The sequence below is a fragment of the Argiope bruennichi genome, chromosome 11 (assembly GCF_947563725.1).
Source record: "Argiope bruennichi chromosome 11, qqArgBrue1.1, whole genome shotgun sequence".
NCBI classification, from domain to species: Eukaryota; Metazoa; Arthropoda; class Arachnida; order Araneae; family Araneidae; genus Argiope; species Argiope bruennichi.
Window position 1 is genome coordinate 76019238 of NC_079161.1, and position 26078 is coordinate 76045315.

The 26078-nt window shown below is 29.7% G+C and overlaps 1 protein-coding gene across 1 annotated transcript in view; it reads right to left on the bottom strand.

Moving 5' to 3' along the window:
• LOC129957177 (carbonic anhydrase-related protein 10-like) overlaps positions 1-26078 on the bottom strand; it is a 765422-nt gene that overhangs the window by 219677 nt on the left and 519667 nt on the right. Inside the window, exon 3 of the mRNA XM_056069369.1 lies at positions 22232-22368. Within this exon, the coding sequence (XP_055925344.1) occupies positions 22232-22368 (137 nt within the window). The remainder of the gene's footprint in view (positions 1-22231; positions 22369-26078) is intronic.

Sequence of the window (26078 nt, forward strand, 5' to 3'; positions counted from 1 at the left end):
ATTCAATAGTATGGTTTACTTCAGATGCAATACTTTACTAAATATGGTAACCAAGGATATAATATTTTACTAATTGACTTAATAAAATTTTGATCTTTGCTTAACTCCACACATAATGTTTTATTAACTGAATTCTCAAAATAGTAGTCGTAACAACTATTTTTTATTAGAAATATCAAAGAAAATAGTAATAGAAAATTATTTATAAGAACTGAAAGAGATAATGTTACTCTTAGCAGGTGTTTATATCTTCTAAGCAAACAATTTTTTGTGAAACACCAGATACTTTAATAGAATTATATTGTTTGTACTAAAATACTTAATAAAATTTAAGGTATCCGAACACGTTTGGAGCACTTTTTTAGAACGATATAGTGTAGACATACTTTAATCATATTTCTGGGTTTAAGACTATTCAAAAGTAGCAATAGGATCTCAATATTTGAAATAAACATTAAAACTTTTTGAAAATTCGCATTTAATAGCATAAATTTAAGCAAATTCTTTAAATACTTCAAATTGGCTCCACCAAAAACTGTTACTCACAACCGAACAAAAATTACACCAAAATAAACTACATGCAGTGGCTGAAAAAAATTGAGAGTACACCTTACTTTTTCTTGATAAATCCGACTTTCGATATAAATAACACATTACCGGAAAGAACAAACACGTTTTTATTTTTACACATAACAAAGGGTTTAATTTAGAATAAAAATAAAGAAAAATCAACGGGAAACTTCTAAATTGAAAATTTTCAGAAGCGTTTTAAATAAACATACGCAGAATTTTGCCTCAAAAAATTGAGAATACACCAATGAAATTTTTGTAATATCGCTCATAGAAACAATGTGTAACTATTAAGTTGCATGTCTTTTGGCTTTTATAATGCCCTCTAAACATCGTGGTTCCAATTCTACAAATTTTCGGTGGTATCTGAACATATTTTAACCGATTCTACTTGCATCACTTGTTTTAAATGGTTTTTGTTTCTAAATTTGTGTTTTTGGAACACTACTTCGAGTGTGGCCCATATATATTCAATGATATTGATGTCGGTGTACTGTGGTGGTGTTGTAACTGCTGTTTACAAAGAAAAAGACACCCTATTTTGACGTTACATGCATTCTGTTTGGAGTCGTTGTCCTATTGAAAAATGAAATTTCCACTTAAATCCAAATTTTTAGCACTTTTCTTTAGATTGCTGCGAAGTATATCCAAGTAAACCATATAGTTCATAATGCTATATACAAAAATTAAATTTCCCACCCCGTTTGAAGCCATGCAACCTCAAATCATGACGGAGTCACCATGTTTAACTATAGGACGTAAAGTTTATGGATCCAAAGCAATATTAGGCTTTCTTCATACAGTACAATGGCTGTCACTGCCAAAAATGTTGAATTTTCTTTCATTACTAAATATAGCTTTCTTCCTAAGGTTATTGGTCTTCAATAGATGAGTTTTTGCAATTTTCAGATGCTTTTTCTGAATTTGAAAGCTAATGAATGGTTTCTCTCTAACAATGCTACTTTTATATCCGGCTTATCTAATGGCATTTAGCACAGTTTCAGCACCTACACTTCTGCTTATGATTTGAAAAGTTTCTGCAACAAGTTGGATGAACCATATGGTCGCAGCAATCAAAAAGAAAGTGTTAAAAATTTGAGTTTAGATGGAAATTCCATTTTCCAGCAGGACAACAACCCCAAACAGAATGCATGTAACGTCAAAATATGGTGCCTTTTTCGTTGTAAACAACAGTTACACACACCACCACAGTACCCTGATATCAATGCCATTGAATATTCTTGGGCCATATTCGAAAAAGTGGATCAAAAACACAAAATTAGAAACAAGACCCATTTAAAACAAGTGGTGCAAGAAGAATGGGGTAAAATATCATCAGATACCACCAAAAATTGGTTGAATCGGTACCATTACGTTTAGAGGCCATTATAAGAGCCAAAAGACTTGAAACTTAATAGTGACACTTTTTGCGTTATATTACATGCGTGATATTACAAAAATTTCATTGGTGTATTCTCAATTTTTTGAGGCAAAATTCTGCGTATGTTTATTTAAAATGCTTCTGAAAATTTTCAATTTAGAAGTTTCCCGTTGATTTTTCTTTATTTTTACTCTAAATTAAACCCTTTGTTATGTGTAAAAATAAAAACATGTTTGAACTTCCCGGTAATGTGTTATTTATATTGAAAGTCGGATTTATCAAGTAAAAGTAAGGTGTACTCTCAATTTTTTGAGCCACTGTAGGTTTCTATAGGGAATGAACAATAATCATATGGTTATAATAATAAATAAAAATTTTAGAGTCATTCTTAGATTTATCATGAAATTTTTAATGAATTTATGACATTATTATTCAAACAATAGGCTGTAAATTAAAAAAAATAATCTAAGTCCTTTTAGTTCCTTCCCTAGAAAATAGTGTAAAGACAAAGTCCACCAACTTTCAAAATAATATGATAATTGTATTTTTAATTATTTGATTTCTAGTGAGCAGAAATAAGTAAAAATCAATTTTGAGAAAAATGCATTTAAAGTATACAGTAACATTTTTTAATAGTAAATTATGTGGGTATATACTTAAAATTCACCACATTTATAGGTTATGCATTCTTCAGCCTCAGCCTTTAATAATTTTCTTTTTTTATTCATTTTTTCAGGCAATTTTCCATTGGGCAGTGAACGCTATCTAGATTCATTTATTATGTCTTTGTCGAGCTCAGAAAATGCTTTAACTGCATTTGCACTAGGATACACTCCAATAACCTTAAAGCTATTCAGTAATCCTATAAAACCTACATTAAAATGTATTACAGACATAAATGCCCCTAATCTGACGGTTTGGAGTTCAACAAAGACGTCTTTAGGTACAAATTTCTACAAAACACCGTTGAAACTTTCATTGGCATTTTGAATTTTGTAGTGCAAAAACTGTTCCGTATTTAAAACTAAATTTGTGTTTATGCAAATTTTTAGCATGTTTTTGGCTCTTTAAATTGGTACTTTCCGTTATTTAAATGTCCACTTCCGGTTTACCGATCATTATAAAAATATTAATATCTGGACTTCTAATTAACGTAGAGATAAATGTAAACTTTTTTGGATTGCTCAAAGACTGGTCTATCCAATAAAAGAATTGTTTTAAAATGTTATTTTTCGCGAAAATCGACCTTTTTAACGTGTTCGGATACCTTAATTCTTTCAACAATTTTTTTTTTATAATCGTTAGTAGATAAATAAATTATTATTCAAACAAAGAAATATTTTATATAAATATTTATTTTTATCGTTTGGCCATTTTTTATCCATTTGTCTGAAAACAAATATTATTATTCAAAAACATTAAGCTCTTTTTCAAATAAACAAGTTTTGTTTACAGTCGAACATCAAATACTTTAATAAAATTGATGATCTAAGAAACACATCAAATAAAATTTAATCTCCACTATTGACATTTTGCATAAACAATATATAATTTGAACGAAAAAATTAAATTTAAAATATATATTAATTTTTAAATGTTTCTTTTTTTTTCATCGATGAAAACGATGCTTATTTTTTTACGATTAAAACGATGTTTATTTTTTCTTAAAAAGCAAACAAACAAGAAATGGCTACAATTATTTATATTTACATCCAAAAAGCGTCTAGTTTAATATCGCAACCAACATATTACAGTTACGCACGAATTTCCATATTCTTCTTCTCCATAATTGCATTTTAAGTTCCACTTCATTTATAATCGAAACGTTATTTTAAGCTTTGCATCATGGCAAGAAAAAAAGGCATTTCTTTTCTTCTTTTTTTTATTAAATAAACGTTAAATTTATTTTTTCGTTCTTGTCGTGAAGATGATGAAATCTTAGTATGTCGTTTCAAAACAAAAATAAGAAATCCAGCAGCTAATGGTTACTTGTCTCGAAAAATCTTTTTACTTTGCAGTCTGCTTTCGCAAGGCTCGGTGCTTAAAATGAAATTTTCATACCAAGTCCCATGTCTTCGTTGAGGAAAATCGAACTATCAAAAACATATCATCGGGTACTCGAGCAAAACAGTGCACAGCTTTTAAATAAACATTTATTTAGATTTTTGATATTCAGAAAGATTTTAGAATTTTTTCCCACCTTTCATAATGTAGATTCTACCTAGACGATTTGCAAGTCGACATTTTTTAGGTGCCGTGGAAAAAAAAAAGAATTTTGGAGTTGCTTAAAATATTCGGAGAGAAGCAACTTAAATAAAGTATAATTTGTTTTCCTTTGTAATTTGTATTTTGGATGTAAAGTTTTGAAATGCAATTTGTGCAGAATGTTTATCGTAATTGAAGAATAAAGAGCAAATATTCTTTAATAAATATTTTTATTTATCTTGACATATTTCCTATTTGCATTGATGGAAATTTGTAATCTATCTTTTAATCATGTTCAACGTGAAAAAGTTTAAAAATTTTCTATACTTGCTAATTTTGAATGGCAATTCATAAGTGAAATGTATTCAGAATTTTAATGATTTAAATTATTTAAGATTTGATTCTATTCCTGTCACGCCATCTGGTAGAGATTTTGATTAAGGTTTATATTAAGATTTGATAATATTTAATAATGAATTACAAATTAAAAATTTAATGCTAGGAAATATAAAATAGAAATAAAAAAAATATCTATTAGGTATTTTTATAAACTTTTAATTAATTTTTCAAATAGGACAGAACTTATTTCCCTCATTTTATTATAATTTTTATTACTTTGTTACTGAAATTACACTACTGAAAGTAGTCTATATTGAATTTTAGTTGAAAAAATTCCTCCGAATTTTCATAACATTTTTTAATTATTAGCTGGGACTTTTTATTCATAAAAACAATCCAGAAGAGCTTTTTCCATTATTTATTAAAGGCTTCATTAAATAATAAAAAATTGTAATTTTAAATTAAGCAAAATAATAATTAACGTCTGCATTGACAAAGCATAAAGTTAATGAAGTTGATGAAATATAATAGTGATTAAATGAGCTATAAATAGACCAGTCCTGCAAGAAAGTGATGGTTTGGAAATTAATGCTTTTATAAGAATATCATAAGATAATCCTTTTTAAAAATATGCAACAAAGGAAATTCAGACACAAGCTATGCACTGTTTTTATACTTTTAAAGGATGAAAAATGCCTAAAAAATTGTTTGATGAAAAACATATTAAATATTTAAAATCTTGCTCATATTTTTATTTTTACTAGCACATAAATATTTTGCGATGTAGTCTGATATCATTCAACATTCTCAATATCAATAAATGTTGTAAAATACCGTACAATATTGTGCAGTATCGAGCAATATTGATCAAAGGCGTTGAATATGTTATACTACATGGGTTTAAACTATAGTGGGATATCATGCTAAAAAATACCTCTCAAAGTTGTCTGAAGTGAACATTAAACTTTTCTGGCATTTTTGCGCTACAGGCATATAGATGAATGAAGATATAGATAATTTGATGTATAGAGATGATATAGATAATTTTAATTTAGATAATGTGCCTGCATTATCTAAATTAAAATTAAATAACTATGCATTAAAACAGTTTTAGTTTCTCAAATTGTGCTTGAGCTGAAAGGAAAGGCGTTGAATTTGTAATGCTACCTCAGTTTGAAGTGTAGGAACAGGTTGTGAGTAACGCAACTCATCATCGCTGCTGTTGCATCTGGCAACGAGGATCATGTTTTAAAAATAAATAGAACGAGTGAGATGCTCGCTGTTATTTGGATTTGACGTAGTTTGTGTTTTGATTTTAACTTCTTTAAAACGCTTTCAATCGTTGGTCGTAATATCCTAAAATAAGAAATGTTTATTTTATGTATCGAGCGTTTACAATCTGCACTTTAAAACGCAGAGTCATGCACCGATAGAACTTTAGTGGAATGTCATTCTAAAAAAGTAAGCATCAAAGTTGTCTAAAGGGAATAAAAAACTCTTCAGGCATTTTTGTACCACATATATAATTACCTGCATTATCTAAATTCAAATTATAAAATTATGGCATTAAATAGTCTTAATTTCTCACATAATGTTTGAGCTGGAAGGATTTTTTAAAAATTTATTAGCATTAATAATTCTTTTTTTTTCAAGAATTATAATGTAGTCTGATACCATTCAATATTCGAATATAACTGAATATTGTAAAATATCGTACAATATTGTACAATATTGAGCAGTATTTTTCAAAGGCGTTAAATCTGTTATACTGCGTCAATTTGGAATGTTGTGGAATGTCATTCTAAAAAAAAAAAAAAAAAAAAAAAACATCAAAGTTGTCTAAAGTGAATAATACGCTTTTTGCCGCCATTTTTGTACCACATATATAATTACCTGCATTATCTAAATTCAAATTATACAATTACGGCATTTAACAGTCTTAATTTCTCACATAATATTTGAGATGGAAGGAATTTTTTAAAATTTTTTTGCATTAATAATTCTTTTCTTTCAAGAATTTTAATGTAGTCTGATACCGTTCAACATTCGAAAAATAAACGAATATTGCAAAATTTCGTCCAATATTGTACAATATTGAGCAGTATTGATCGAAGGCGTTGAATCTGTTATACTACGCCAATTTGAAATGTTGTGGAATGTCATTCGAAAAAAAAAACACATCAAATTTGTCTTAAGTGAATAATACGCTTTTTGCCGCCATTTTTGTACCACATATATAATTACCTGCATTATCTAAATTCAAATTATACAATTATGGCATTTAACAGTCTTAATTTCTCACATAATATTTGAGATGGAAGGAATTTTTTTAAAATTTATTTGCATTAATAATTATTTTCTTTCAAGAATTTTAATGTAGTCTGATACCGTTCAACATTCGAAAAATAAACGAATATTGTAAAATATCGTCCAATATTGTACAATATTGAGCAGTATTGATCGAAGGCGTTGAATCTGTTATACTACGTCAATTTGGAATGTTGTGGAATGTCATCCTAAAAAAAAAAAACACGCATCAAAGTTGTCTAAAGTGAATAATAAACTATTTGCCGCCATTTTTGTACCACATGTTTAATTACCTGCATTATATCAATTTAAATTAAATAATTATAGCATTAAATAATCTTAATTTCTCAAATAATGCTTCAGATGGAAGGAAATTAGTTCATTTCTTTGCATTAATAATTCTTTTCTTCAAAGAATTCGTTCATCATCCCCCAAAAACAATAAAGTGAAGCCCATCACTTCATTTATTTTTCGAGTGGGGGTAGGGGGTGGATGGAAATTCCTATGACACACCTTAAAATAGAATAATGAATTCTGAATCTCTTTTGGCCGTGGCATTTTCTTTACTTTTCAAACGTCATAAAGCGTTCTGTCTTCCATTTTTAATTTGTTGAGATTAACTTTATTTGTTTTCAGGAAAAATTTAAATAAAGGGTTTAACAAGTGAAGAATGGAACTTCCTTCACTTCTATTCTGTTTGAAAGAAAGAAGAAGAGAATAAATTCTTTTAAAGAATTAATTTTAATGTCTTAATTTCTCTGCTTCATGGAAAGATGAGTGCACTTAAATTATTATTTTTTTTTATTAAATGAAGTAAGTATTAAGTCAGTAGAAGCTGATGCGGTGACTTTTAAAACTGGAGGAAAAGTTTTCAAATATCGGTTGATAAAGGCGTGAAATGGTAAAATAAGAAGCTTATTAAAAGTTTAAAGAAGTATTTTTATGACGGATATGGATAAAGACTTTTTTCAGGGCGGAAGAAAAAACCTTTTAAAAAAATGAAATTTGCTTTGATATTTGAAAAGAATTGCCGAAGCAAAAATTTTTCAGGTGTTTAAGTTTATACAGAAAAAAAGAATAAATTTGAAATATTTATTTTTCATGAACGATAAACAAATAGAGATATACACGATAAATAAAAAAAAAATGAATGTTGGCTTCACTTTATCGTATACCAGGTAATGACAGTCTAGTAATCATCAAACAATTGAAACGCGAAATTGGAACGAATCTCTACGTTTTAGACCTCCTAAAGTTGAGAAAACACCCTTTTGGAAAATGTGGATCAGTCTGCCTGTGCCCTGTCGTCCCATTGTAAAGCAACGCTAGGGCTATTTTAGGACAGACCTCGTAAGTTTGAACCACGGTCGGATGACTATCTTCTCCTCACCACTCCAAATCAGCGGGAGGACTGATGGATTTAACGAGCAACAGACCCCTTACAGGACGGTTCTTCGGTGTAATCGGGTCTCGAACTTGAAACCCTACGACTGACGAGCCGAGGCCTTACCACCAAGACACCGCTGCCTTGCCTGTGACAAACATAACTCAAAAACACTTTGATCTAGACCGACGTAATTTGGCATACCACCTTTATGCTAAATTTGTAGATTTCTCTCAAGTTTTGAGCAAATTCCCGTCAAAGGAAGTCTGTCTGTCGGGCTATTCGAATATAATTTGACACAAAATCTACAATATGTAGAGAGCTACATAGATAAAATTCGATACTTGGAATCAACATATATAATATAGACACCTATCAAATTTTTACCAAATACAGCAAGGGGTTGACCGTCTATAGGTGTATATTTTTAGAAGCATGTAAACGCCTTAACTCAAAGTCGCAGTGACTTCAATATATAGAATTAGGTGTGGAATTTTGTGAGAAGTTTAGCTTTATCAAATTTTCAGTTTCAATCGATTAGGAAAAACGCATCTAAAACAAGTTTCATTTTTGGATACTATTAATCGCCAAATAACTCGCCAAGGATGACACGTTATATTCAGTAAAATTGCTAAATTCAAGCTGAAGGTAAGTATTTTGCATCTATTGTATACCAATGCCATGTACGGGTTATATCTTCATTAGAGTGCAGTACTATTGTACGCCAGTGCCATTCTCAGGGGTAGCATTTTAATTAGAATACAGGCGAGAAAGTTTTGTGGAGACCATTGCCACAGTTTCCCCCCCCCCTCTTTCGGATAATTACGGTGAAACCGGCATTGTTTATTTTCATAAGAAAATTTTGAAATCTCAGGAAAAGTAATTTAGCTTGCTGCTGTATGAAAAGTGCGAATTTATTGCTGCATTAAATTATGTGTTTCGTTGTAAAATCAACAAAAAATGTTCGTAGTCATAAACTTATCTATATTTTTTTGCAAGAAATTCTTAAAATATGACAGCATATGCAATGGGAAAATCACTGATCACCCTAATACACCAATGAAATTGTTTACTAACTGTCCGAACTGCTTCCAAACTCAAACATAACAAATTCGCAAGTAAAGGAAGCAGAGTGCTTGTAATTTCGATACCGTGTGGTGTGATGATGTGACGTGTGCTTAAAAACATATGCCTCATATTTCTCAAGATTTGTATGAACGATTTTTTATACCAATAATCCCAGCACACTAGGATGTCACTTTATATATGACAACCAGCGAGAGTGGTTTCTCTCAAACTTTCGGGCAAACTCTCTTATGAAGATGTTATCCGAGAAAATGCCTTGTATAGCATTGACATTGTGGTGAAAGCTTAAAAGGCAGTTAATAGCTATGCACCACGAGCAATTGCTTTTGTATCGTGGTCATGTTACTGGGCTGCGAACCACAAGGTCCCAGGTTCTATCCTCACGCATCACAATAATCACAACATACAATAATTACAGAATGCTAACCTATGGAATAAACTTATCATTTTTACTGAAACTTTCGTGTCATCCTAGGCGAGTTATTTGATAATAAATCACTGGCAAATGGTTAATAGCTCCCAAAAATTTGAATTTCTATTTTAGATTAATTGCTCTCAATTGACTGAAATTAAAAATTGAAACTAAACTAAACATTTTATTACAAAATTACGGGCCAAATTTGATACACTGAGTCTTTGAGCTATTGTTTTTACATTTTCTAAAAGTGCAGGCCGAATAACGATCAATTCCTTGTTGGATTTGGATCAAAATTTGTTAGGTGTCTAGAGTATAGATGTTAATTATATTTATAGAATTTCATCTATTAGCTCTCTTCATTTTGTAGTTGTCTTGCTAACTTATATTTAAGGTGTACGTACACACTAGAAGATATATATTTTTTTTAATTTTAACTTTAAAAGTCTAGTTTTTTCACAGTAGGTCATTAATATAAGTTTAAACTCATTTCAGTGAGAAATAATATTTCAGTAAATATTATTTAATTATTAATTAATTAAATAATATTTAATGAGCTAATTAGCCTATTTTTTGAAACATGATATCTTAAATTCTAATTGATACAGACACACAATTCTAGTTGGAAATGATGCCTAATATTAGTTTTCATGTTGTCTGCCTCAATCAAGTAATAAAAATATATAATTTTTTTAAACAATTTTTTCATCAACAATGAATAAAAAAAGCGAGATTTTTTTCTGTCATTTTAATTTTTAAATAGCTATTAAAAATTTATTTCTCTAAATATAACTTTGCTTGAGGCACAAAACATTCGCTATTTCATACAGATTATTTTGATACATAAATAATTGTATTTGGTTCATTTCTTGTTGAGTTATGATTGTTTGAATGAAGCAACATAGTGGAAATATACCATTCTTCATAAAATGAGTTTTAAAAACACCGCAACTAGAGTTTTTAATGAAAGCACTTTAAGAAACATAATTATAACTAGAGAAATATTTCGAATGTTGCCAACATCTTGGTATCATTTGAAAGCTAAAGGATCAAAGAACATCATTAAGCAATAAAAAAATATTCGATATTTTGAATGATTTTCGAAGTTTCAAGTGTGTACATACACCTTAAACAGCCGGACGGACAGACTTTGCTCTGAGCGAATTTTTCTGAAATCTTGATAGAAATCTACAAATTTGGAATAAATTAGGTTTACCAAATTTCATCTACCTAGCTCAAGGCGCTTTTGGGTTTCTTTGTCACAGACAGATGGACATTTTCCAAAAATGCATTACTCGATCTTATGAAAATTTTGATGAAATATGGAGATTCATTTAAATTTCGATTTCGATGATTACTATACGTTCTCTATACTACATATACGAGAAAGTAAAAAATGGATTTAGGATTTGATGATAGCACTGATTAGATAATATAAATGCAATAAAATTTTATTACATAGACGGAACAAAATTTGGTATTTTTTTCGATGCGTAAATGTATCGTAATCATCTGTCTATAGACGTTCATTATAAATAAGTTCTTTAAGTCTTCTTCTTTTTGAATTTCCTTGTATTTATTCTTATTTTATGTTGTCTACTTGAAATAATGCAATAGTACAGAAATTAAGATTTTAAAAGAAATATTTTCAGTCGCTTTAAGCTGAAATAGCGTATCTCTTAAAATGATTTATGTCACAATCGAGTCATAACGTAAGAGATAATTTTTAATCAACGATGATAATACCGTTTGATTCGAATAAGATAATTTCAAGCTAAACTTTCATTTACGATATTTATTTTATTGGTACAATTATCCTTTTCTATATTTAATGACCACGTTCTAGTAATAATGTATTAAAATATTTTTGTTTGAGACTAATTTGAATAAATAAATTCGAGTAGAATATTTGATTAAATCATCATTAGAAATTAGTAATTACTTGTGAAATTAAGGTTTGTTTTATAACTTAAAATAAAAGATTGGAATATGGAATTTTCTCTATCTGGAAAAATTCGGTGGTAACTTAAGATTGATTTCCTCTCAGCTTTCAATGGAAGGTATAGATACCTTAAAATAACACCTATATGTATTTATTGAAAATTAATTTAATTTACTTAAACATATTATGTAGTTAATGCTTTAATTATGTATTTATTTCATTAATAAAACTGGTAACAGTTCTTAGAATGAACATTTAAAATTGAATTCGATGAAAAATACTCCTTTTTTGGCAAAAAAAAAAGTGTTAAAAATACTTTTAAAACTCATTACGAAATTTTGATAATTCCTAGAAATTTTGAAGAATTAAAAATTGTTATAATTTAAGTATGAGAAATTTAAAAAAAATAAATAAAAAATCTTAAAAAATTATAATGTAATGGAAATAAATAAAATATAAGATATGGTTATAATTTTTGTTTAAAATAATTCAAGTAAGATTTTAATTCCTGTAAATTTTTCAGATTGAGTAATGTAGTTGCAGTTCCATCTGCATGTGACTTAATTAGAAACAATTTCCAATCTTTTAATAAAATTCATTTTTGATTTCTGATAAAAATAAGTAATCTTCAAAGGTAATCAATCGTCTCTGAGCATGAGATATTAAACCTCCATTTGTCGCAATATGAAACAGATAAACAAGAAAGTACAGTAACCAAACTAAACTTTTTTTGATCGATGACTCGACAAATGTTACAATCCATTAAATTTTATTTGATACCTTAAAGAAAGACAAGTAAATGTTTTTCCAAGTAAAATTTCGTTTCTTTTGTACTTTACCCCAAATAATTATTTAGCGATTATTTTAATTCATGATGATAGCTTCACATGCTTGAAACGACTGCATACCCTAATTTTAAGTTCAACCAATGATTGCAATTAAAGAATGTTTTTCACTCAAAATTTCGTTTCTTTTATCCTTTGCCCAAAATAATTTTTTGACTATTATTTTAATTGATGATGATCGTTTCACATGCTTTCGACAGCATACCCTAATTTTAAGTTCAACCAATAATTGTAAATAAGGAATCTTTTTGCAAGCAAAATTTCGTTTCTTTTACCCTTTGCCCAAAATAATTATTGGGCGATTATTTTAATTGCACAACCAATATCCGGCAGGCGAGGAGGCCATGCTATTGGGAAATGACGGCTGATAACTCGTGCTTCTGTGAAATGCTGTATAAACAATCGCTTTACACGACGATCAATATGAGGTGGCGCACCATACTGCATGAAAATGATGTCTTGAAGGCCTCCAAGTTGTTGAAGAGTTGGGATTACGAAATCCCTTAGCATATCATGGTACCGTTGTCCTGTGACGGAACAGGTTTGGATTCCATTTGAAATTATCTCCTCAAAGAAATACGGTACGATAATAAGAGTAGCTGTAAAACCACACCATACTGTCACTTTTTCAGGATGCAAGGTTGTTCCTGGATAACGTGAGGGTTTCCCTCTGCCCAGATTCGATAGTTGTGGATATTAACTTGACCATTGAAGTAAAAGTGGGCCTCATCACTCCACAGAATGTTCCATGGTTCCTAGTTGTGTCAACCGCCATTCCAGAAAGGAACTGAAATGTAAAAAGTTTTACGAACCTCTAAGTCCCCGTCCTGCTACAGGTGCACAGACTTGATTTTGTATGGATAAAAATTCGAAATCTGCCGTACGATTTTTCATACAGTTGAATACGGCATATCCAGAACACGGGAAACAACTGGCAAACTCACACTATTATGCGGCAACTGATTGCTGACATCAACGAGCGCGATCGCAACATTTTCGGCGCTAGAAGATGAGATTTTTTTTTCGGCCTCTATCTGGAAGGATGCCAAGTTATCCAGGTTTTTCCATTTTTTTTCATTATCTTACATAGGGCACCTGGAGGCATTGGACCTCTTCGTATCTATTTCATACTTAGTAGAAATTCCTTCAGAGCTGCAACGAAGTTTTGTTTATTCTGGTAGAACAATTTCACCAGTAGCGCTTTTTCTTGCAACATAGGTATGACGAACAGAGAAGAAACTAATGTTCGTGCAGAATCTGTCTTCTTTTTATCCAAAGAAATAAATTCCATTTGTGTTACAGCGCCATCGCCATCTATTGGTGAATTTTTGTACTAATCATTTTTAAATTAATAAATGTAAAAACAATGCTTTTGATATTTTGATGGTTGCCAATATTTTGGACAACTGCATTTCTACCATCTGCTTTCACGTTTTCGTAGAAATTTGTAGTTTAAACTTTATCTTATATGAACTAATAGATCGCATTTTAGAGCCCTCTGAAGTGGGTGACTTATTTCTTGCTAACCCTGTACTTTTGGTACAAACTTAGTAGATGGACTTCATAAACTTCTTCGAAAAAGGATTGAATTGAATATTAGCTAATGTTAAACCCATGAATAAAACTGAATGCACACTTTTGATGTTTTGATGCTTGTGAGATGACATCTGCTTTCAAATTTTCGTAGATTAATTGGAAGCATTTAAATAACTCATACATTTTAAACTACATACACCTGAACCAATTATGTATATATTGTTGCATTCATTTTCATAAAGCTTTGCTAACCTTCAACACATTAAAAAAAGATCGAGGTCAATTGAAATTTATTTTTCTTTATGATTTTTCGAAAATAGTTTTGGCACAAACTTAGCAGATGGAATTCATAGACTTCTGCCAGAATGGACTGAATTGAACATTAGCTAATGTTACACTTACGAACAGAAACGAATGCACTTTGCAATGCTTTTGATATTTTGATGGTTGTCAATATTTTGGACAATTGCTTTTTTGTCATCTGCTTTCATATTTTCGTAGATTAATTGGGAACGTTTGAGCAACTCTTACACTTTATTCCATTTTGCGTGTCTTTTCGTATTTTTTACAAGCCTTTGACAAAATTTGATTCAGAGTGCCTGCAGAATCTGTTGTACAAAAAAAAGAATTATAGCTTGTGCAATATGTGCCGATGAAAGCAATTGAAATAATGCAACTCTAACTATCAAGCTAGTACTGCGCTTTGTTTCGAATGTTAGGAATCGTTAGTTTTTCATTAGTTGAGTCTAAAATAATAATGATTTCTTTAAAATAATTTCAGGCAATCATTTCGCTTTTTAAATAATAAAGGTAATAACATTTAATTTTAATTACTACACCAGGATCATGAAGCCGAAAAATTTGGAAATCTTGCTCCTAGATCAATTTTTTTCAGTTTTTTCTAAAAGAATATATTTGATAATTATAAGTATCATTGAAATAAAACATAATTATCCTTACTGAGATAAAATATAATCTTAGAATTCTGCATTTTATAAAGCAGTTGTCCCGATGAATTATTAAATTATTGAAAATATTTTTAAAAAACTAAAAATTTGGCTTCAATTTTTGATTATTCTGTTAGTATTTGTCAGATAAATTTCCCACAATTACCAAGTAAATATTATTTTGCTTTTTATCCCAATTATAACTGTAAAGAAGAAAATTGTTTTCCTCTTTGAATTCAAATGAATCGAGATATCATTAGCCTTTTTGTAATTTATATAATGCCGTTTTTCTACACAAATTCTAGAAATATACATTTTGCTTTAAGTTACTATCTATAATTATGTATGCAATTAAGGAAAATAAGATGTTTTAAAATAATTATTTAAATGCCTAAATTATTATTTTCTACTTTACATATTTTCAATCTATAGAATCTTTTTTCTACAGAATCATAAAAAAAATATCCATGAATTCTAATAACCAAAATAAATTTCTCGATTACTTCTAAAAAAGAATTTATACGATTTTAGAGGCAATTTACTGAAAATGTTCAGGTTTCAGATATAATAACTGAAAGTTTTATTATCAAATTCTGAAATCAATTATTTGACGGGAAATATTATTCGAGATTTAAAATACTTAAGTTTCCGTAATAAAATAAAATGTATAAACTAATTTAACGATTTATATAATTCAATTTTCCTTAAAATAAATTTATTTCTTGGAAAGTTTAGTTTTATAAAGTATCCATTAAGAATTTTTTTTATTATTCTATATTTTGAGCAATTTTTTTCAATAATAATCCAAATATTATTTTAAAACATTATATTGAGATTTCAACATGAAAACAAGAAAGAAATATTTTTCTTTTACACTCTTGCAATGCAATTCAATATGGCTCATTAGATAAAAATGGGTATGGATTTCGTGTATCTTTCTTGCCTCAGATGGGATCCAAATTTAGCTACATATGTATAACATTAATCACAAGATCACATAGCTTTGTTTTAGCCACGTGAATTTCATCTAAGTCCATTGTGTATTTAAGTTATGAAGTTTACGTGCAGACAAATATGCACACGGATACAAAATTAAACCCTTCCTTTTTCATACAAAATTCTCATGCGTAAGAATATTATCACATTATCTTTAAGATATTTTACAACATTCGGAGTAATGAGCAAAATTGTGGAAATATCTTATAATGCACATACTGGATTCCTTGACTTGCTCCAAAATGTCATTTATATCTCCAAATCTAATGATACATATATAAACTTTTCTACCTTAAAATGTTTTAATTTATTGAGTCCTTCGTAATTTCTTTGATATTGGACAATCGATCGGTAAGATGAACTTTTCATTGATGGAATTATACCAGATTTTATAGAGATCTTCAAATTTTGAGAACTATACCCCATATCTCAACATTCACCACAGCCACATTCAAATTTCGAAAACTATATAAAATATCACAACATTCACAACCACCGCATTCAAATTTTGAAAATTATACTCCATATCACAATATTCACAACCATCACATTCAAATTTTGAAAACTATACCACATACAACAACATTTGCAACCACCTCATTCAAATTTTGAAAACAATACCACATATCACAACCACCACATTCAAATTTTGAAAACAATAACACATATCACAGCCACCACGTTCAAATTTTAAAAACTATACCTCATATCACAATATTCACAACCACCACATTTAAATTTTGAAAACTATACCACATATAACAACATTTGCAACCACCGCATTCAAATTTTGAAAACAATACCTCATATCACAACCACCACATTCAAATATTGAAAACTATACCCTATATCATAACCACTGCTTTCAAATTTTGAAAACTATACCCCATATCACAATATTCACAACCACCACGTTCAAATTTTGAAAATTATCCTCATATCCACATTTCGAGGAAGTTCTTCGATTAGTCTTTCAGTTAATGTATTCATAAGCTTATATACATACATGACTCCACAAATTTGTTGTTTCCAGGTTTATGAAGGCCAGAAAAGGGGTGGTAGTAAAAATGCAAGGGTTCAACTTTTTTATGAGGAATTATCTTTATATGCTTTTAATATAAAAAAGTCACAATTAAGATTTTTGTAGTATTTTTTTTATCAATTCCAATGAATTGAACATTAATTCTGATGAAAGACAAATACAGAAAAATTCAAACTGATTTGCAGGCTTATATAAAATTGGCATGGATACTGTAAACATCCATTACATTAATCATATGCCAAAAAAATTGACTATGAATATGCATATACGAATTGTATTTTGAAATTTAAAGAAATGTGATTACCGAAGCGTATTAATAAATATGATTGTATTTTAATCGTCTGATTGCACATTTTTTAAAATCAGAATTTAGATGCGATTTCTGCCAATAAGTTCAAATATTTTTTAAACAAAGCGAGCTGATGCTATTATGTTGCACGTCAATAATATGACATAATAAAAATCGGTAATTGTAAAAATAAACACACTAAACTGTGAAAAACGCAGATGCAATAGAGAAGGGGCTGATTGCCAACCCATGAAAATCATGGATAAGCAGCTGGTGGGATATTGAGATTAGCTTTCTATAATAGCCATAAAATTAATTTGTCTAAGATTTTTAAAGAATTTTGTATCTTTATCGTCGGAATAAATCAATAGATTGCTATTGCTTCATTGTTTCTGCAACTGACGCGTTACCTCCTAATTTTTTTAAAAATTGATTTAGTCGGTTTTTGGTATTATTAAATCCTTTTATCTCTGCAATTTGTGCACTTTTGTTTAATTGTTTAATAGCATATATTATTTAGATTATTTTAAAATGTAATTAAATAAATAAAAGTAACTTAAGAATTGTACAAAGAAAAATAACTGCTTACGAAATCCTATTTCTTCCTATTCAACTAATCAAACGAAAGTAAATTGAATCAGGAATGAAGATGTAAAAAAGGAGCATGCCACTGTAGAAAAGGAAATTGAGAAGCAGATAAAAGTCAACAAAATGAATCTCCAGGAAAGAGATGGATGGACCAAATAAAAAAAAGAAAACAGCGAGAGATTACACAGCAGAAAAAGATTAAAATATAATCACATCTTTGATAAATAGGATGCGCGAGATTGTTAGCCGGATGTGCATTCGTTTGGGAAGAGGGAGGGAAATTAAGATGGACGGGGAAAAAAGTAAGTGACTAGTAAGTATCTAATACCGAAGGTAAAGTCTTTTAAAAAGCAGAAATTTCCAGAATATGCTTTGAAAGTCGAATTTTCTAAGTATCCTTAATTTACATCTTTTTCACAGTGTTTCAGAGAATATTAGGACTTTGTATATATATATATATATATATATATATATATATATATATATATATATATATATATATATATATATATATATATATATATATATATATATGTATGTGTGTGTGTGTGTGTGTGTAATGATATTTAAATAATTTCAATTTAATTAATTTCCAAGGTTTTATCTTAATTTAGCTATAGTAACTTTATTCTAAAATATTCTCTTATTTCTGATCCAATTCCACTTTCTCTACTTAATTAATTCAAGAGAAGTTTTGTAAATTTATGAATCAGTTAAAAGCCTAACTTTCCCACACTTCGCGTGAAGGGCTATAAAATGTCCAATAAGCACATTCTTTTTTAAAAGATCCCTGTGTTTCCCCTTACCACGTCGACGGTTGTTGCAAAAAACCCTATCGAAATATTTATAATATATTAGCACTGAAACGGAATATTTTCCCTATCAAAATCTCAGGTTATTTAAGACCAGGGATAAAATGTTCAAGAGCTCTCCCCTAATTTCTTTCTGTGTGGTTCTGTGTTGTGTGTGTGCTCATCGCTTGTACATAATGCCTGCTTTTCCAAAATGAAATAAAACGACCTCGCGAATTCGAAAGTCGCTTCAATGTCTTCGAAACTCCATTCTGCTTCACGCAAAATAATGCTTACATACACACACACACATATATATATATATATGTTTGTGTGTGTGTATACATATATATATATATATATATATATATATATATATATATATATATATATATATATATATATATGTATGTGTATATATATATATATATATATGTGTGTGTGTGTGTATATATATATATATATGTGTGTGTGTGTGTGTGTGTATATATATATATATATGTGTGTGTGTATGTGTGTGTGTATATATATATAAACCAACCTGAAATGGGAAATTGCAAAAGTTCATTTGTATATATATGAGAACTGTACTATATATATATATATATTTCCGATTTCAGGTTGGTTTTGGTAACACCGCTAGTGTTCAGTGCTGAATTCGTGTAGTCGATAATACTTCAATGTAACGTGTCACTCTCATTCCCGCGTTAATCGTTATAATGTAGCAGACCGTTAAATACGGCAGCTCCGCTGTCGATCCGCACCAAGGAGAGCAATGATTCGCTTTTTGTTTGCGGAAAGTGTACCTGAGAAAATTTTTCATCGAGTAGTATAACACCCATCTTCACTAGAAGTTAAGAAATGTAAACGTTAAGCATCAACTGACAGTATTCTGTGACTCGGAAGTTGAAGCTGTTAACAGTGAGAAATGTTGTTATGTGTTGCGAACTAAAGGAACCAACCAGACGTCGTGGAAAACTGCCAAAAAGTGCATACTGCAGAAAGGCCATACTCTGCACAACGGACTGCAGAAACAATAAAGGAGCTGGGATTCCCAGTGCAGGAACACCCGCCAAACAGCTCAGACCTGGCTCCAAGGGAGTTTGATATCTTTAGACCATTGAAGAAAGCTCTAAGGGGAAAAAGATTTGCAAACGATGAAGCAGTTATTGTTGTGGTGCAAAATGGATTACAGATGCAACCGAAAGACTTTTTCCCCAATGGAATTGAAAACCTTGTGAAATGTTATGGAAAGTATGTTGAAGTCCAGTGTGGATATATAGAAAAAAAATGCGGTTTTTTATTATTAGAAGAAACACACCTTTTCTCAAATATTCCTTTGCTTTTTGAGTCTCCTTCGTAAATAGCCTGAAGATCAGGGATATTCTCATTGGTTGATTGCCTTTTAAATATCACTATTTTGCTATTTATTCTATCAAGGCATGCATCATTAATGAATCAAATTAGAATAGATACCTTCAAAAGCAAGCAACTACAGATCCATGTTCCAAAAGTCAAAAATGAGGGTAAAGCATTTCGTTTTTCTCAGTTTATACAAAAATAAATTCTATGTTAAAGTTCTTACATTAAAAGCCATTTTGTATAAATTTTTGAGTCGAGTCTTTATTTTCTCGTGTCTTTTATAATCTAATTTTCATTAACTTATCTGATATTGATCTGACCTTCTAAAATCGCAAATTATCTGCATCTGTCTCCCATCTCATATCCATAAACACCTGGACCACTTTGCAAGCTGCCTTTTTTCATCTAGTTTGTCTTTGTTGAGAGAACGCCTCTTAGGATTCTGTAAATTGTTCCACAGCATAACTGAAATTGTAGATAAATTGCATAATTGAAATTGAAGATAGGTTGAAAATTTCACCTTCTCTCCCTCTCACTCTCTCTATGTGTGTGGAACATTTCCCACGATATTAATTTGTTCAGTTATTTAGTTTTAATTAGGTTTGTGATTGAAAAATAAAATTATGATAATTATTTAATAATAATTGGTTTGAGATTTAAAAATTTTCATTTTCATTTCCAGATATTCCATAAACTATCAATTTCAACATTTTCTAAGAAATGATGTATTAAATCAAAATCACATTTATGATTGTCTCAGCAAAGAAACTTGAAACAACAAACTATAATAGATACTAAAACTGAGTAGTTTTGGTAGTCTTATACCTATTGTATTTATTGTGTTTATGAACGTTCCTAATGGACTGAAATCCCCTGACATTACAGTGCCATTAAAAACATAACTGTCAAGGTAATCCATCTTCTAAATGCACTTTATCTTTCGCAATACTGTGACTTGACTTTTTTTTTCTTATGTGAACTGCACAAGTAATAAAAACAATCTTTTCTATTTATCTTTCAACTACGGAAGAAAATTTTGTTCTTATATATTTACAACGGCGAAAATGGCATTATTTTTGTAGTAACATTAAAAATGGTTGGCGGAAATGATGAAAAAGAACTATTTGAAGACAGAGTCAAATTTTATGAAATAATTGTACTTCAATTAAATGAATGGCAATAAATAAAATTTTTATAATGGTATAAAAATATTTTAGTTCAAGTATTATTTGTAAAATGTGAAATTCACACTTAATATGTATTTAATTAGTTAAAACTGAGCTAAAATATTTAAAAAGTTAAATGGGCATGAAATGTATAATCCCAGATTTCTTCATTCTGCGTGAAACGATTTTCTCTGTAGACCTCCAACATCATAAATTATCTACTATTTTTGCAAGTAGAAGCTACATTGACAATAGTGATTTTAAGAAATGTGTCTAATCATAGAAAGATTCTAGTTATTTTTTGTTTAAAGAAATGGGCCTCTTCTCCAGAGTATATTTGGACCATAATTCTTAGTTCTGCATGAAATTATCTTCTTTGCAAAGCGCTAACTTCCTGGCAACATGTATTATTTTTAGCCAACCATACGGTCACGAGTAAAATCATCTATGTGAAGTCGAGAAGATATATTGGAAATGTGAAGTTCGCCAATAGATACTTTATTGTCTAACTTTGCATATGAACAACAACTGTCGATAGGCATCATTTCATTTATGCCTATCATCAACGCCATCACGTGACGAACAAATTCAGCAATTGAAAATTGCGCACACACAACGCGTCTTACTGTGTCCTGAACTTATATCTATGCTTTACTAATATCTTTAATAATAAAAATAAGAACTGTAATAGTAATAATAATAAATACTGTGTACTGCACTAACATCTATATTTGCCTACTTCCCATTTTGTAATAGCTATCATTGCTATTGTCGTACGTGCTTAATAATTGTACTTTTAGCTGCAAATAAGGACTTTGATGTCTGTTTTTGCTGGAAAAAGTTAATGTGAAAAATCTTGTGTTGTTGAATATTTTGAATCATACTTCAGTGTAGTTTAGATGAGTTGAGTAATGTATCAAGAATTAATTTATGTCTATTCATTTTAATACAAAATCAATACAGATGCATTAATAATTAGGATAATTTTCTTATCTGAAATATCAATTATGTTTTGAAATTTGTTAAGATTTGATACTTACCCTGTGCTTATCCACATGTATGACTCGCAAGAAAGGATCATACAGAAGCTTTGTGGGGTCAACATCGACCGGTGATTGTCGGTGACCTTTACTGCAAAGGTTCCATTCGGGGTTCAGCAGTCCCCAGAAGTCAGGGCCTAGGGAGAAGAAAGGAAATTAAATCTCAAGAAATGTGATATAATTAAAAATTTTAAAACTTGATTTGTTTCATTTTTTCAAAGCAGAAATATCGCAGTCGATTTTTCACGCAGTTTCTCATATGCAAAATTTTTCAAATTTTGTATAACTGTGTGTCATTGATGACATAATTCTATTTTATATTAATGTTTTTAGAGCTTAAATGTTTAGATGAATTGTAGTAAAATTTGTAATTGTATTTTCTACTGAAGCGAAAATTGTAGTAAAAATTCTCATGCGCATCGAAATTGGGCATAAGAAAAAGAAATTGTTGCGCGCCTTAGATGTAAATACAAACTAACATTAAAAGTTAATTTCCTTGCAATGGGATTAAAAAAAAAAAAAAGCTTGAAACTAAACTAAGTACTATAATTGACTTGAAACAAGTGACGATTCATTAAGGTGTACGTTCACACTAGAAGATTTTTTAAAAATTTTAACTTTAAAAATCCATTTTTTTCAACGTAGGTCTTTAATTTATGTTTAAAGTCATTTCAGTGAGAAAAAAACCATATTACTCCAATTATTAATTAATTAAATAATATTTAATGAGATAATTAGCATATTTTTTTGAAACATGATATCTTAAATTCTAATTTATACAGACACACAATTCTAGCTGGAAATTAGGCCCAATATTAATCTTTATGTTGTCTGCCTCAATCAAGTTATAAAAATATAGTTTTTTTGACAATTTTTTGATTAACGATAAATAGAAAAAGCGAGATTTTTTCTGTCATTTTAACTTTAAATAGCTATTAAAAATTTATTTCTATAAGTATAACTTTGATTGAGACACAAAACATCCGCTATTTCATACAGATTATTTTGATATATAAATAATTGCATTTGGTTAATCTTTTGTTGAGTTATGATTGTTTGCATGAAGCAACATAGTGCAAAAATATCATTCTTCATAAAATGATTCTAAAAAAAAACGAAAGTAAAGTTTTTAATGAAAGTGCCTCAAGAAACTTAGTGGAAAAATATCATTCTTCATAAAATGATTTTTAAAAAAAAAACGAAACTAGAGTTTTTAGTGAAAGTACCTCAATAAAAATAATTATAACTCAAGAAATATTCCAAATATTGACAACATGTTGGTATCGTTTGAAGGCTAAAAGACCAGAGAACATTTTGAAGCAAAAAAAAAAAAAAAATCGTAATTTTGAACGATTATCGAAGTTTCAAGCGTGTACAAACAAAGAACATTAACACAAAGAAATTGCAATGTAAACTACGAAACCAAAAACAATGTTGAAAAAAATATTAGCAATAGTAGCCAACTTAAATGAGAATATTACGAATGTGCATAAATAAGAAATAATTTATTAGAAATTTTTATATGTTTGTAAATTCTACACGTAGTTAGTTTTCTTTTTTTCTATTGTAAGTAGTTTGGTATTTTACGAAATTCTCATAACATGTCTATCAAACCGTTCAGTGACTAAAATGGTTAGTGATACAGGATTAGAAGACGGCGATTTGTTCTGTTACAATTTAGCATAAAAAGCTATAAATAAAATATCAAGTTTATGATCTCCTGAAGTTTTGTTCACACATCGGTAAACCAATCGACTAAAACAATACAAATTAATGTAATGTTATCACTAAATATAAATCAAATCCTAATTAATTTCCTAATTTTTATCTTAATTTAGCACCATGTTAACTTCATTCTAAATTATTCTCTTATTTCCTGAACCACCTTTTTTTGTTTAATAAATGCTAGGAACGCTCTGTAAAAATACTTAAATCAGCGGTTCTCACGCTCCAAGTGAAGGCATAAAAGTATGGTGATCTAAACAAATTTTTTTAAAAAGATCCCCATTATTCCCTTACCTAAATCAAAACGTATAAGAAATCCCTATCAGAATCTCATGGTATATAATCATCAGGAAAAGTATTTTTGCACTCTTTTCTCTTTTGCTCTTATGTTGTGCTGTAGATTGACGCATCTCGTCATTTTTTGCTTGTACATAAATTATGCCTCTCGGGATGGAATAAAAGCGATTTAAAAATTCAAAGTGTCTTTTCTCTCTTCGGCCATGAAATTGCTCAAAAATATATTTGTTTACAAATTATATATATATATATATATCAATATATTTTATATATATCAAAACAAAAATTAAGATTTCATATTTGATAGCAACACGAATTCAAAAGGAGTATTTTTAACTCAGCCCATCGTTACAGACAGTTCGGGACAATTATACATATTGTTTCAATTTGTGCTAGAAATGTAAAAATGCAGCTTTCGAGAGACCTTGATTAAGTTTTCCATCAAACATTTAATAATAAGGAATAAGAGTTTCAGTTATAACCAATATGACGGGATATCAATTTAAAGTAATGTTAAAAAGCTTACGTTAATGATTTTTCTTTCCTTTGCGCATTGAAATTGTGAAAGATGTTACAATAAATGTTTGCCTTTTCGTGGTAAAGAAATCTTTCCTCAAAATGTGCAAACTGCTTATAGCTTCTAATTTCGCAAGTAAAGAAGTAAATTCAAAGTTTGTCAGAAAGAATATCAACTTAAAATGCTGAGCTTAAATTTATTATTCGGTAGAAACGGCTTTTATTCTAAATTTATTATTCTATTAAAGATTATGGAACAGAAAATATCGAAGTTGAAACTTCGAGATACGATGAATATTCATTCCCCGCCAAATCTTTAACGATAACAATTTATTAAAGAATAAACAATTAGGATTATAATCAACATGATGTACATTCCTAATTTTGCTAATGTCTTACATTAACGATTCTCCATACCTTACACCTTCAATTTCCGTACGATATTACCTCTAATACATGCCTTCTCGAACACAAGGCAATATTTCCCACAAAAACGGAGTCAATTTATCACTCCCAAACTTACCTCCCAGGGAGGAATTTCAATAAAGCATCATTTGGAACACCAATAAATTCTTATCAAATAAACTTAGCTTGTCGCCCACCCCCTATCGCAGTAGAATTATTAATCCCAAAATCTGAGAAGAACCCAAAAACACATGAACGAGCTAAGGCCGGAACTGAGCTACGTTTGTACCAACCCAAGCTACGATAAAACCACAATTAACAAATTAGCAGTTGCCAACATCATGGAGGAAACCTTGCATCAGCGAGCGTGTTCGGGCGCGTCCGCTAGCACGTATATTGGAAACCGATTAAACTTGCTGATTACTGCGCATTGCAATTAATTACGCTCGAAGCAGAAACAAATTAAATCTTTTATGTAATTACTAACACACGATAAATATGAGAGAATTTGTTTTAGGCCGTGGGGGGAAGGGCTGAGTAGGTAAATGAAAAGGGTTTTCGCCCTTTTCTGGCTCGCCGATTAAATAATAAGAAATTATTATTATCGTCTGCAAAATGCTCGTAGAAGGTACTTTCGGGATGGGTCTGCATTATCAGCGAGGAAACGGATGGGGAGGCAGGTTTTTTAAATGGGTTCCGTTGCTGGTTTTGATTCCGGAGTTTTCTTGAGGATTAAAAGTTGATATCTTTTAAAGATTTTATTTTGCCGTAATGGCAATTTGGATGGTTATGCTTTTAATCCCTTCATTTGGAGAATTTTAATATGCGTTATCGTTCTTAGGCAAATTAAAACGGTAATAAAACCGATTAGGAATGGTTTTGTTATTTTTCTTTCAAATGATTT